This window comes from Triticum dicoccoides, chromosome 5A (assembly GCF_002162155.2).
Source record: "Triticum dicoccoides isolate Atlit2015 ecotype Zavitan chromosome 5A, WEW_v2.0, whole genome shotgun sequence".
In the NCBI taxonomy this organism is placed as follows: domain Eukaryota; kingdom Viridiplantae; phylum Streptophyta; class Magnoliopsida; order Poales; family Poaceae; genus Triticum; species Triticum dicoccoides.
Window position 1 is genome coordinate 669754693 of NC_041388.1, and position 14951 is coordinate 669769643.

Here is a 14951-nt window from a genome sequence, read left to right on the forward strand (position 1 = left end):
CTGATGTACTGATGTATTGTTTTTTAGCACTGCTTGTAAACTGAACATTGAACTTCAGAGATGTATGGATATGCATATATATATATATATATAACTGATGCATGTCTTCTCTTTTGTTCATCTATAACTTATGCAACTACACTAGAAGTACTCCTAGTTTATGTATCATTGAACTTACTGTGTAGACATTACCTCAAGTTGAACTTGCATCGATGGTTGTTGAACTTCTTCTTCTTCCTCTCGTGGTCGGCGTACTGGCATGTTCTTGGGAGGCGGCGCCATTGATGCAGCGTCTTGCGGGGATCACTGCCCCGGAGAAGTAGCCTCGGCGATGGAGGGAGGCAGGAGGCGGCGAATCACGGCCCCGTCGGGCGGGGATGGCGGTGTGCGGCGGCAGAGGAAGGCTGGGATGGCGCGCGGCAGCCGCCGGAGACGGGGACGGACCGGCGAGCTCGTCGAAGGGGGGGCTCTGCCGCAACTACAATAGCAAATCCTCCATCACAAGCTACTCATTTGTGCACAACGAAAAATGCGAAAAGAAAGCCAGTCAGCTGCTCGACAGAGCCAATGTTGTCGTTGCGCCAGATCAAAATGGCGTAGTAGGGCCTCCTTGATGTCAAGAGGTTGAGTTTCTGGCAAAAAAATAGCAACAGTGTGCTGTTGCAGCCATCCGAATCAACGGTGGCTCCGCTCCGCTCGGTCGCGGTGGGCATATGGCCAACACCGTAGTGTCCATGGCACGACCAACAGAGGAGCTGCGACTGGGCCATTAGGGGTGACGGAGGGCCAGCGACACCAAAATCGGTCTGAATCGGGTCCGGTGCCGGATCTCAAAAATACGTCGACCCGCATGCTGCAAATACACCGACGCTGCCATTTTTTTAGCTGCTTATTTATTTGTTTTTGATCCAAAAGCCCTAAAAATGGTTATACTCTATTATAGGGTTGTGTTGAAGATGCTCTCAGTCCCGTACTCCGCCTATCTTCGCAGTTTGTTCCAGTTTGGCTGTCATTGTGTGGCCAAATTTCGTGTTTTGGCCATTTTCGCATAGAAATTCAGGATCTGACCCCTGTTGGAAAGAATTTCGGGATCTGACACTTTTTCCTACTGCCAGAACCTGCGGCGGTAGGATACTTATCCATGTCAGCAGCGTTAACGGTCTCCGTCCCACCCTACCGTCGCTGGTCCTTGCGGTAGGATGTCTAACCCTACCGCCAGAACCACTGGCGGTAGGGATTAGAGCAGTTATAAGCCATGGGCCGCCCCACCCCTCCCCCTTCTCCCCCCAACCAGCCGCCCCAAGAACAGAGGAGTTCTTCCTCTCACCCCCTCTCTCATCTCCTCCACTCCCCCCTCTGATCTTCGTCGTTTGTTCACCGTTTTTGCGGATCGAGATGGCCCCGAAGAAAGCAAAGTAAGCGCCTTCGATCCCTTCAATTAGTTTTAGTCAAATAGCTTCCGATTCATCGTATTTTTTGATTCAAATCACTCCCCTGCACTAGATTTAATTATTTTGAACCCTAGGAATGATTTAGGTTGATTCTAGATGTTATATTGTGTTAGATGTGAACTCTATTCACTAGTTGGTATGGTTATGTGAAGATGAACCCTAGTTCATATTATTTTTGGAGGATTTTTTGGTATGATGCATGTTGGAGGAATTTATTGTGATATGATGATGCATGTTGATATGATATGATGCGAGTAGTGGATATAGTTGGAGAACAAATGTTGAACCCTCAAGATGAACCTAGTTCATAATTTTTTGTGTTAAAAAAAATTATGATATGATGAATATTGGAGATATGATACATGTTGGATGTGGTTGGAGAAATATGATATGGTATGATGCATTTGACGACATGATGAACCCTAGGTTTAGATATTTTTTTTCAAGGTGATTAACCTTTGTGTGATGAATCTATATGTTTAGGTCCGAAAGCTTGGAGCAAGCACCGCCGACTCCATCACCGCCTGCTCCTCCCACTCCTCTCCAGCACATTCCGTCAGAGATGCCGCTCCCGTACATGTACGAGACCTTCCCCGAGCTTCTACAGCCGGTGGGATCTGTCTCAGACGAGCTCCTAGAGGCCACGAGGGCAATGCGGTGGAACGAGAGGGCAGAGCGGATCATTGATGATGGCATGGCTTGGTCGCAGAGCGTGAAGGAGTGGAAGGAAGTGAAGGCAAAGATGGAGGCAGATCCAAGTATCTACTGTGTCCGTCTGGAAGCATGCATTGAAGTTGCGCAGAATTACGCCAGCTATCTCCTAAGCAATTTGGGCCGGAGAATCTACTTCGAGAGCACTGCGGAGGAGAGAGCCAGGATGCCGCCCCCAAGTGCATCTGCGTTCGATATCATCAACTGGGGAAGGGCGGAGGCGAAAACTCCAGTGGGCAGGGCAAGGTAGGAGTGCTTGAACGGTCGGATGCCGACCAGCGTTCCGCCTCCACCTGAACCGGTGGATCCGCTGCCGTTTCTGTCTCCACGGCCCGGGCTAACATACGAGGAGCTCTGAAGATGATGATGTCTGCCCGCTCTTCGAACTTATCAGCAAATCGTCCTATTAGTTTGTCTTGTGTCTTTCAATTATGTTCCCGATGAATAATGAAACTATGTGCCTCTTGTAATACCATTTGTTCATTATCTATTCAGTTTGAACATTAAGTTAACTTCATGCCATTTGTTCTTGTCAATATGAGTATACTTTCATGGTAAAAGAAATGAGTATATACTTTCATGGTAAAAGATATTGATTTTGAAAAGAAGCAATCAATTAAACTTGAAACTCATAAAACACACGACCCTCCCGCCATGGACCCTGGCGGTAAGGTCACACAACCTACCGCCAGGGCACTTTGATATTTCTTTATAGAAACTTTCCAAGGCAAAAACCAGCAACCACCTATCGTCAGGGGTTCTGGCGGTAGGGTTAGATAGGCTACCGCCAAGGTCTCTGGCAGTAGGGTACTTATCCACGTCAGCTCGAGCAAACGGTTGCCGTTCCCCTCTGTCGCATCCTGCCGCCAGGTGCCCTGGCGGTAAGATGTCTAAACCTACCGCCAGAACCCCTGACGATAGCGAAAGGGTCATATCCCGAAATTCTTTCCAACAGGGGTCAGATCCTGAATTTCTATGCGAAAAGGGTCAAAACACGAAATTTGGCCTCATTGTGTGGCCGCTGCTGTCGGCCAGACCTTCAGGTTTCTTGTCGCTCAACGAGATCAGCGGCATAGGCTCATAGGTTTGGACATGAAGCCAAACTGCCAGCACATGTAACATGGGAAACTCGTGACTTGGCAGCGATTTGTTGTATGCCTTTGTAAACCCCGAATCCTGCTTCTTCCGTATATCAAAAGAAAAACACCAAACGGCGAACAACATTGGAAGTTTGGAACCCCTAGCTTGAATTACATATGGACTATGGAGACAGCACAAAAGATACTTCGGCTCTCGGTTTCTTACAGCTTGATGCAGTACAAATTTAACTTTTGTATTGTACAAAAATAAAAAAAAAACGATGAGTAGCTGTTGTTCCAAAGATACAGGCCACTATAAACAGAGAACAATCTCGGGATACTTTACAGAGCACAACCAAAAAATGTCCACTTTGTACGTGGGGGTTGGAGGACAGGACAAATGCACACAAGGCCAACACAAGAGACTTGCCAACCAAAAAAAATGGATCCGCTGTATTGTACTTTCCTCGAACAATCCGAGCCTTTGTATCGACAGATGAGCCCGCAAGAGACAGATCCTCGTAATACCACAAATGAATATCAGAATTTGGGGGGCGACCGCGCTCCTGATGCTTTAAAAGGTCCAGTCGAGCCGAAAGGATCAGCTTCATCAAAAGAATCGAACCGGCCGAAATTTCTCGAGCTGTTGGATGAGTCAAATCCCGCTGCGCTCTCGCCTTTGGAGCTGCTTACAGAGTCAAACCTGGAAAAGCGGCTTTCCTGTGGGACGGCGCTGTCTTGGGATCTGAAGGAATCGAGCCTTCCAAAGTTATAGGAGGAGCTATCGTCACGACTTTCACCGAACTTGGGTGAGAACCCAGACGTGTATGCAGGGGAACTTGGAACGGAATCGTCAAAGAATGTGCTCTTCTTTCCATAGGCACTAGCGCCACTTGGAGAGCCCACTCTAACAGGGTCTACATTGAAGTCATCTGACCCAAAGAAAGAGTTGCTTCCATGATGTCCAGGCTCCTGTATCAAGATAATTCATCAGAAATGATGGGTGGACACCACAAAAGTCCAGAAATAGGAAGACAAAGCTTACATTCATTGCATTAGATCCCCAAACTGATTCAGTATCTTGGTCATCAAAGTTCCATGTAGTTTCATCACCATAATTATCTCCAAAAACGGACTCAGAGCCACCGTGGTCACTGTTACCAAATAATGATTAATGACACTCACATCAAACTCAAAATGTATAACTTCATAGTTGAAGACCATATTTGTGCTTTAAATCAAATATTACTTGTAATATTTTTTGGAGGATATTAAATATATGCACTGTATAGATTAGAAAGTAGGAAACAAGGATGATTGTCATACTTTAAGTAATAAAAATGAGAGGGAATCTCTCCAGTGTCAAGTAAATAAATCTACTATGTATAAACAAAAAGTTATGAATAAACATCCAAAACATTCAGGCGATAAGAACCGATAAATCTTGGTCAGCTAGTGTTGCTGGAGATTACAGTGGGGTTTGCTCAAAGGAAGGCTCATACTTCTAAAGGCAGGAATAGCACCAAAGAAACAAACAGGTCATCATTTTTGAGTTCATCAAGCAAATAAAGAAACGGAATATAGCTCATCATGTTGTTCATTCGTGTAGGACTATGCCTGATATATCTCAATTCATTAAACTTTGAGAAAAAGGACTCTACATGAAAAAAAATGCGAAAACAAGCACCTGTAGGTTCCTTTTTTGGTGGGAGACGAGTCATGCACCCCAAAACGAGAAGACTTAAATGGACTACCAGAGGCACTTCTTCCAGCACTGCCCGGGCTCCTTACAGATTCGTCACCAAAATCATATGCTAATTCGCTCTCAGGCGCTTGATCACCAGCTCTGTAATGTCTCACATCCTTGATATGACCATTAGAAGATGCAACAGGGGACATCCCATCCGTAGAGACACCGTCATCCCAAAGAGATGATGCGTTTGCATTTTCAGCAGAAGCTGGGTTTTCGACAATTGTACCATTGTCCTTTACAAGACCAAACCCTGTTATGACGAATGGCATAGTTAGAAATATAACAAGATCAGCCAAAAATGGACGAAGTAGGCTGCTGATGTGGAAGACACCAAATCTGATCAAATAACTGATTGTGGGATCAAGGTCAAATATATGCGCAATAGCAATTGTGCAGTTAGAAAGGTTTCCCAGTAAGCAAGCTGACACTTCCATAATATCTGGTTACATGAGGTAGCGGACGGAAAATAATGACAAGACAGAAAAATACACTAGTGCTCAATTTTATCTACATAATTTACATTGAAAATTATTTGACAACAGCGAAATAGATTAGGATTATAAATACAATCATGCTTTAGTTTCTTTTCAGAACAAAACATAAATGGTGTAAGCACGAAGTCCAGGATTGGGAAATGGTCTGCATGAGATGAAAAGTACCATTTTCTGCCCTATAAACAGAGAATTACCAACTTCGAAAGGAAATCAGCACTTTTATTTTAGATAAAGGCCCATGGCCACACTTTTAATAAAGTTACAGTTCAAAACAAGCACAATATAGTGATGTAAGGCAAGATGGATCGAAAAGTATCTGACCTTCATCCTCAAATTTATCCCAGTCTTCATCCCACTCAACTGCTCCCTCTTGCTGCCCAGGTTCCCAACCTGGCAAACAAGGATATAAGCGATCAATAGATTTATGGATTGTAATATGAAGTGAAAATAAGGGCATAATTTGATCTATAGAAAGTAAACATGAAGATGAAAGTCTCAACAAATATTGGAAGTTGGGAAAGTTGGGTACCAAATGGAAGCTCGACTGTTGCAGAAGGCTTGAATTGCAGTCCAAAGTGCTTGCACCGTTCGTTAAAAGCTTTCTCCATCTCCTCTAATTGATGTTGGATTCGATCAGCTCGAACCTAGGTATACGGTTTGGTGTTATTTAGAGAGACAAAATAGAACTGGTTGAAGGTATGAGATACTGCCCGCAAAAAGTAAGGTATGAGATAGAACATACCTGAAGCAAACCATCAACACTTCCACCTTGTACCATTTTAATTAATGCATCATTCAGCTCAACTTTCCTCTCCTGAAAAAGATTATTAAGAAAAGAAAGTCGGAATGAAGATATGACCATCAAAAATTGTAATCACAATAAGAATCGCCAGATGACATTTTTCTAAGGTGTAGTGTTACAAAACCTGAACATCACGGAAAGCAGCTTCCTCAACTGCCAGTTTGGAAGCTAACTCTGCCACTTGCTTGTATTTTTCTTCATATTTCTTAGACAACAATTCCACCTGAATTGAGTTAAAGACCATCCATCATTTTGCAAAGAACCCACAAAAAAAGACACCTAACAACCAATTTCCATGTCTGCACCACTAGCATGAGAAAAATAGGGCTAAAGGAAGAACTACAATGCTGGCATACATCAGATATGATAAGCATTACACGGTAATCTGTACCTCACGTTTATCAGAAGATGCCCTTTCCGTGATCTCATTCAGTCTATTGTCACACCGACTTTTATACAGAACCTTTGACAAAAGAAGAAGAATAAACAGATTTCAATACAACATGTAATTATATCAACTTTTGTTGACCTAAATAAGACCAGTAAATGTAATGATAGATCACAAGCTGCATACGAGTCAGAATTTATTTACTGAGTCCTAATAATTGTAATACTATGAAAACAACTAACAAGATAGAAACATGCTTACAAGATCTTGCATTTTCGTGCGGTAGTACTCTAGTTTCTCTCTGGAGTCTAGGACCTGCTTCTCCACCTCAACCTTCATAATGCAAAAGAGACCCAAAAAAAGGACAAATGTTTCAGAGTTCACTAACTAGGATTAATAGAAAGTTGTTGCAACTACATAGCATGAGAACAACCCCTTCCTGCTGTCTATAGGAATTTGCTTGTTTAAGTACATAAGAGAGTATAATAGAGTAACAGAAAAAAGGCTATGCTGAAATAAAGTTTCCAAAAATAGTTCTGGACAAAAGCATGAGAAGTAATCCCTCCCTCCTTAAGTGACGTTTTAGAGAAGGTTGCTTACAAAGAACTAATTGAAGATTTTGTATCAAGGATTGCCAGAAGGATGACATGTTTCTGCTAAAGTATATAGTAGTTCAGACTTCAGAGTTCCAAACTTTGCATCTTGGTAAGATGTAATCCTTCGAACAATTGTACTGCCAGTATGATATATACAAGAGACGATTTTTTTTACTGCCGGTATGATATATAAAAGACTTGTCTATATGGCTTTTCCCTAGGCCTAATTTTAGATTTTGCGCCGGTCCTTCAATTTCTCGAATACAACTGGTCAATGTTAAATCATGTCTGCGACATGATTTGAATACACCATTCAGCTGTACTTGCTTAACTGAATAACAAGAGCAGCTTAAATTATTCTCGATGTAATCAACTGGTGCTGAACACCACAAATCCAGTCTGGGCATAGTGGATCAGCAGTTCAGCACACTGATCCAGATTTGAGGAACAGGTCCAATACCTTCTTAGGAGCCTCCTGTGCAGCTGAGTTTACCCCACTTCTGTCATCTGTAATTCCTTGAGCTGCAGCATGATTATCCATACCAGGCATGTGAGGTCTTGGTTGCCCTGGTCTTGTAGCTCCATCAGTCTGTGAATGCATTTGAGGCAAGGGTGGCCGTACACCACCAGTAGGCAACCCAGGTGCGCCAGGGCCCCTATGTGGTAATCCTAGCCCAACATCAAATACCTTGTAAGCGGCAGGCCAAGTAAGCTAGACAAAGTATGCGTGGTTCAACTTGGACTACAGTTATATCATGTAATAACTAAGATCTGGCAGCTAATACAAATATTACCTTGATTAGGCTGCCATGATGGGGCATTGTAAGCTGTAGAAGGCAAGCCTGTTGCTCGTAACAGTGTCTCATCAAATTTAAGAGAGTCAGGGAGCGATGGAGGCAGAGGAGTTCCAGCTCGGTTCCTCTCCATTAAATAAAGAGCAATGCAAAACTCTCTCAGAGAAAGCATGCCGTCATTATCTTGGTCAGACAAGTCCCACACTTGCTTCAGTACATCTACAAAGTATAATGAAACAACAATTGCATTAGCCAATGGCAATGGTATTCATATGGTGATATGTTCACACATCATATGAAAACCATCATAGAAACAGAAATAAAATACAATGATATCATTATGGAGAAACAATGACAGAAATAGCCAAATAGGTTTCAAACAAGGAGCTCAACCAATAAGCATTGTAAAGGTACCCCGTTACCGCAATACATTAGAGTATCTTATAGACAGAAATACACATATGCATGATTAGGAAAGTAAAGTTGGTGATGAGATCCCACCTCTTGGAAGTTTCCAACTGAGAAACAGAGTGCGAGCTTCTGCACCAGTTATTTTGCCATCTCTGTCCCTATCAACATCCCGAAAGACTTTCGTGTACTTCTGGATATCAGATTGATTAACTTTTGGCCATTGAGAAGAGGAATTAGAAACCCCGGCAGAAACACCTGGAGATGGAACACTTGGCTTTGTGATGGGCTGCGTCTGCTGAGGTTGGCTGGTGCCGTAACTCACTGTTGGAGTACCTTGGAGAGAACCAGGCTGTGTTAGATTAGCAAAGTTCTGGGAGCCAGTCGGCTTGGACATAAAGCTTGATGTGGTCGGAAGTGCAGGTGTGGATGTACTTGGCTTTGGCTGAGTAAGAGCAGAGAAGATGTCAGTGCTTGCTCCTGAGCCACTGGCAGGGCCATTTCCAGATAGCACCAAAGCTCTTGAATCTGGAGGCAATACAGCACTGTTGCTCTGTGGAGGCAACGATGAAGAGGACATAGCATGTGTCTGCTGTCCAGGAACCATGCCCATTGAGCTCGACATTCCAAGACCAAATCCACCTGATGTTGTCTGTGAAGGAACAGCTGCTCCTGGAGAGGGTTGAGAGAAACCTCCAAGTGAACCAACATTACCCCCTTGCCAGCCAACTGAGCCTCCCATGCTGCCTCCATCCAGTGGACTTTGATTCATTCCAGTTGCTTGAAGTGATGTTGCAGGAGCTCCCACCTGAGGTGGTGGCCTCATGAAACCAGTGCTTGAAGTGAGGAGCTGCTGAGCATAACCCATGTTGGGAGATTGTGACTGAGTGCCCCTCGGCCCCGTGAACTGATTTGGCGGCATGGCTCCACCCTGACTTGCAGCCGGCATCATCGAGTTGACGCCTTGGGGTCTCGGAACAGCTCCAGCGTTCGCCTGCGGTGCACCGGCAAATTGAGTTGAAGTCGGCATCATACCACTTCCCTGGGGCCTCGGAGCAGCAGCAGAAGTCGGCATCATACCGCTTCCCTGGGGCCTCGGAGCACCAGCAGAAGTCGGCATCATGCCACTTCCCTGGGGCCTCGGAGCAGCGGCTGCCGGATTCATCTGCGCAGCTCCAGCCTGCCCCGGAGCGGGCGCCGGCGCAGCAGCATTACCTTGGGGCCTAGGAGCACCGGCGGCAGCCTGCGGAGGGGCCGGCCCGCCGGCAATCTTCGGAGGCGGGATTCTGGCGGCGGCTGGGCCATACAGCGCGGACTGCACTATGTCGGGCGTGAGCTGGCGCCCGCTCTGCGCCACGGTGACGAGCCGCAGGGCGTTGAAGAACTCGGGCCGGCCGAGGAAGCCGGTCTTGCTCTGATCGGCGTGCATCCACACCTGCGCGCACAAGGTCCGAACATCACCAACCAACCAACCCTTAGCTTCCATCGGATTAATTCGCCAGAGAGGGGCTCTGATCTAGAGCTGCTCTACGGAGATCACACCTAGAATTTGGGAATGGCCGGCGGGGACGCGGATTGGGCGGGGGGGTTTAGGGGCGCTCACCTGGGCGAGGACCTGCTGCGGAAGGCTGGCGCCCTGGAAGAAGGCGACGGCCTCCTGGCCGCTGATGCGGCCGTCCTGGTTCAGGTCGGCGCGGCGGAAGTAGGCCTCGAAGGCCTCCATCCCCGCCATGGCCGGGATCCGGGGCGGGGATCTCGCCGGCCGCGCGGATCTGCTGCCGCGGGCTGTGGGGAGATCTCGGGGGAGCGTGTCGCGGGCGGGCGGGCGGGCGGGCGGCTCTCTCGTGTGTCTGCGAGCGAGGGCAGTGGTTGGGGGTCGGTCCTCCGGGCGGGCGCCCCGTCCAGATGGTGTGTGAGCTGCCTGCTGCAAAACTTTTTGCTAAGTGCCCCCCTCCCAGTTTACATCCCTTCTAACCAAGTTTATTTTTTCAAACAAACTAGAAGGGTTTTTTTTGGATAAAGGCCATTTTTATTATCTCAAAAGGTAGCATCAAGCGGATGCAAAACATTATTAGTAGTATTCAGCCTCTGCATAACGAGGATGCACGCAGTCAAACACCAAAAGTTTGACAAAAAGAAAGGGAAACAACCGACACATCGACAACAGTAGAACTATAGACTGACACTATATCTATGTCCAGAGGGGTGGTGGACCGACCCGGAGATTATGTTGTCATTCAAGTTGGGTAAAATTCTTCGTAGCCACCTGCTCCAACTAAACTAGAATGTTCTAATCAAGTTTATCACGGCTAAACCGTTGATTACTATAATGGTTGATCGCGCTTTGTTGTATCGTTGGTGTTGTTGGGATTCCATAACTTTTGTTTATTATTTGGTTTGGCCCATTTGAAAGATTGAGTGTTTTTCTATATACGGTGTTTTGATGCGCTTTCTTGGTAGTGTGATTCTGTGTATCCGCTAATCAACTCATACTTATCTGGGGAAGTTTCGTGCTCATGCTCGTATGTATTATTTTGTTGATGCACATTGGCACATTTTTCTAGGTGGTGAAATGATGCGCAGAGCCGGTCTGTTTTTAGGCTAGTTGTTGTTGTTGCTTGATGTCTACTACACAACCTTCTTCTTGTAGACTTTATTGGGCCTCCAAGTGCAGAGGTTCGTAGGACAGTAGCAAATTTCCCTCGAGTAGATGACCTAAGATTTATCAATCCGTGGGAGGCGTAGGTTGAAGATGGTCTCTCTCAAACAACCCTGCAACCAAATAACAAAGAGTCTCTTGTGCCCCCAACACACCCTATACAATAGTAAATTGTATATGTACACTAGTTCGGCGAAGAGATGGTGATACAAGTGCAATATGGATGATAGATATGAGTATTTGTAATCTGAAAATATAAAAATAGAAATGTAACTAATGATAAAAGTGAGCGTAAATGGTGTTGCAATGCTAGGAAACAAGGCCTAGTTACATCTATATTTGCATGATCTGTTGGAGTTGCACTTTTACATCACCAATTTACATCTTCTGTTGGAGTTTCCTCTTTCTTGGAGATGTAAAAAGCACTTTTTGGATATGTAAATTTTACATTCCCTTTTTTACATCTCCAAATTTGCATCTTCTATTGGAGATGCTCTAAGATCATGCTGCCACCCATATTGGGTAAAAATATCCCTCGCCGTGGTCTCCAGTCATGTACACACATCCGTAAATAGGCCTCGATTCTCGTTATGAAGAGGACCGTAAACGAAGAGGACCGTAAACGAAGCGTCTCGGCACATCTGTAGATAACCTGCATAAGAGAAGTAATATTATCGTTAAAAGCCTTATCATTTCTACATAGCCAAAGTGACCAAATCACGACCTGCGCTCCCACCCTGAGAAGAATTCTGAACTTGTGATCAGTCTCATGTAACCAGTTGCCAAATATATTAGCAACACTACAAGAATGATACAAGCCAGAAGCAATTTGGACGATTGGTCATATAGAACGAGCTAATTTACATAGGAAGAACAAAAGTTTTGTTGTCGCGTCATGCAGACAAAAGACACATTGCGTACTTCCATGCCAATTCTTCTTAATAAGGTTATCTTTAGTAAGAATGACTCCGCAACGATGATTCCAAAAACTTGGCGATAGTGTCACCTTTGTGACGCACAATATTGTATAGAGCTGGATATTGTTCCCGGATTGTAGCATTACCTGGCATTTATTGAAAGTGCAATCATGCCCTTAATCGTATTTTGATGTTGACGACAGTATACACATAGGGGACTAACAGTGTTTGTCATGTATATCTCGGGTTTAGTCCCCTCAGGATCGTGTGTGTGTGTGCGTGCGTGTGGATCATGACTACGAACATACATATATTGCTCAAGAACGAAGAAACAAGACTACTAGCTTAGGCATTTTATGTTTGTTCTTGAGTATAGGGATCCCGCACTATGAAGAGGGGAACATCGGGTCTCCCGAAGGACTTGCTCAATTTTCTTCTCCCCATTCATAGTCTGTTCTCTCTCTCTCTCTCTCAGATGTATGATGCTTGTCGGACGTCCGGCCATCCAATGCACACCAGACTACCTACATAGAGCCAAAACATCGGATTTCCGACCTCCATCGAAAATCTGGTCTGTCCCAACAAAACATCAGTCATCTGGTCCCTATCGGACATCCGGTGCCTCAGACGACTGACGTTCACCAGAAATCCGGTACTAACTATCCCAAGCCAAAATGTCAGATGACCTATCTTTTTCGGTTGTTCGGTACCATTCAAACAGAAAGTATATGTCGGATGTCTCGTATTGTGTCGGCTGTCCGGTGTCTGCCAAGGCCTTAGACGGCCGGTAAGCCTCGGACATCCGACGGCTACTGCACTCAAATGGCTCCCAGCGGCCACTTATTGAGGGATACTATAAATACCTCCCTCCTATTCCGTGAGAGCTTTGACCATTCACTTTTTGCATCCCCAAGAACACATTTCTCTCACACACTCATACACCAAATATTAGCCCCCAAAGGGATTTGTGAGCATTAGTGAGAAGTTGTCCACTCAAGTGATAGATCCACTCCTTCCCCATCTTTGCACCAAAGGAATTTGTGATTTGAGCAAGTCTTAAGCTTTTCCCCATCGTTCTTGTTACTCTTGGAGGTTGGAGACTCCTAGGCGGTAGGAGTACTCCAGCGAGGAATCGTTCATTGTGATTACCCCCGGAAAGTTTATGAGGGTTTGGAGACCACCCCAAGGTCTACCTCTAGTGGTTGGGAATCTCCTTCGTGGTGATATCTCAAAGAGAGAATAGGACGAGCCTTCGTGGAGTTGGTGTGCCTTTGTGGTAACACCCACCTCTCGAAACGGTGACGTAGCTTCCCTCCAAGGAAGTGAACATCGGCATACATCCTCATCTCTCGGAGTTGTGGTTATTACTAACCTTAGTTGCCTACTTGTGGTTACTTGTCTCTTAGTCTTTATTTGTCTCATATTGTGCTTGCTTACTCATATACTTGTGGTACTTGTTTTGAAGGAAATATGCCCTAGAGGCAATAATAAAGTTATTATTTATTTCCTTATTTCATGATAAATGTTTATTATTCATGCTAGAATTGTATTAACCGGAAACATAATACATGTGTGAATACATAGACAAACATAGTGTCACTAGTATGCCTCTACTTGACTAGCTCATTGATCAAAGATGGTTAAGTTTCCTAGCCATAGACATGAGTTGTTATTTGATCAACGGGATCACATCATTAGGAGAATGATGTGATTGACTTGACCCATTTCATTAGCTTAGCACTTGATCGCTTAAGTTTACTGCTATTGCTTTCTTCATGACTTATACATGTTCCTATGACTATGAGATTATGCAACTCCCGAATACCGGAGGAACACTTTGTGTGCTACCAAACGTCACAACGTAACTGGGTGATTATAAAGGTGCTCTACAGGTGTCTCCGATGGTGTTCATGGAGTTGGCATAGATCAAGAATAGGATTTGTCACTCCGATTGTCCGAGAGGTATCTCTGGGCCCTCTCGGTAATGCACATCACTATAAGCCTTGCAAGAAATGTGACTAATGAGTTAGTTGCGGGATGTTGCATTACGGAACGAGTAAAGAGACTTGTCGGTAACGGGATTGAACTAGGTATTGAGATACCGACGATCGAATCTCGGGCAAGTAACATACCTATGACAAAGGGAACAACATATGTTGTTATGCGGTTTGACCGATAAAGATCTTCGTAGAATATGTAGGAACCAATATGAGAATCCAGGTTCCGCTATTGGTTATTGACCAGAGACGTGTCTCGGTCATGTCTTCATAGTTCTCGAACCCGTAGGGTCCGCACGCTTAAAGTTCTATGACGATCGGTATTATGAGTTTTGTGTTTTGATGTACCGAAGGTAGTTCGGAGCCCCGGATATGATCACGGACATGACGAGGAGTCTCGAAATGGCCGAGACATAAATATCGATATATTGGATGACTATGTTCGGATACCGTAAATGTTTCGGGAGGTTTTAGACATTTACCGGAGTACCGGGGGGTTACCGGAACCCCCCAGGGAGTACATTGGGCCTAATGGGTCTTAGTGGGAGAAGAGGAGGGGCGGCCAAGGGCAGCCGCGCCCCCCCTCCCCATCTAGTCTGAATTGGACAAGAAGGGGGGGCCTTTCCTTCTCTCTTCTCTCCCTTCCTTCTCCTCTCCTACTCCAACTAGGAAAAGAGGGAGTCCTACTTCCGGTGGGAGTAGGACTCCCTGTCAAGCCCTCTCAAGCTACCACATAGATGCGTTGGCCTCGCGACTAAGTCCTAACACTAAGGACATCTGTCGTGACAGTTCCATGACAGTTGGCATCCATCGTGGGGCCTGCACACGGTGGTGTTGAGTTCTTGGAGGGATCGCTTCTAGGGTTTCGAGAAATTCACAAAATTTCCGGATGAAGAAGGACC

General features: G+C 45.2%; 1 protein-coding gene across 1 annotated transcript; it reads right to left on the reverse strand.

Moving 5' to 3' along the window:
• Window positions 1-3388: 3388 nt before the first annotated feature.
• Window positions 3389-10300, reverse strand: LOC119303977 (actin cytoskeleton-regulatory complex protein pan1-like). Its single transcript, XM_037581140.1, has 13 exons — window positions 10080-10300; window positions 8570-9911; window positions 8069-8287; window positions 7735-7943; window positions 6940-7011; window positions 6682-6753; window positions 6415-6513; window positions 6231-6302; window positions 6018-6132; window positions 5810-5878; window positions 4929-5244; window positions 4287-4395; window positions 3389-4213 (listed from the first exon to the last, which is right to left on the reverse strand). The coding sequence occupies exons 1-13, from the start codon at window positions 10206-10208 to the stop codon at window positions 3782-3784; spliced, it is 3255 nt and encodes a 1084-aa protein (XP_037437037.1). The 5' UTR covers window positions 10209-10300; the 3' UTR covers window positions 3389-3781.
• Window positions 10301-14951: the final 4651 nt, after the last annotated feature.

Bases quoted from the DNA above. Each gene is read 5' to 3' on its own strand.
- LOC119303977 (XM_037581140.1), bottom strand. From the start codon at position 10,208: ATGGCGGGGATGGAGGCCTTCGAGGCCTACTTCCGCCGCGCCGACCTG. The intron at 9,912-10,079 runs GTGAGCGCCCCT...TTGTGCGCGCAG, and splicing joins CGCAGCAGGTCCTCGCCCAG to GTGTGGATGCACGCCGATCA. The intron at 6,754-6,939 runs GTAAGCATGTTT...CTTTTGTCAAAG, and splicing joins GCACGAAAATGCAAGATCTT to GTTCTGTATAAAAGTCGGTG.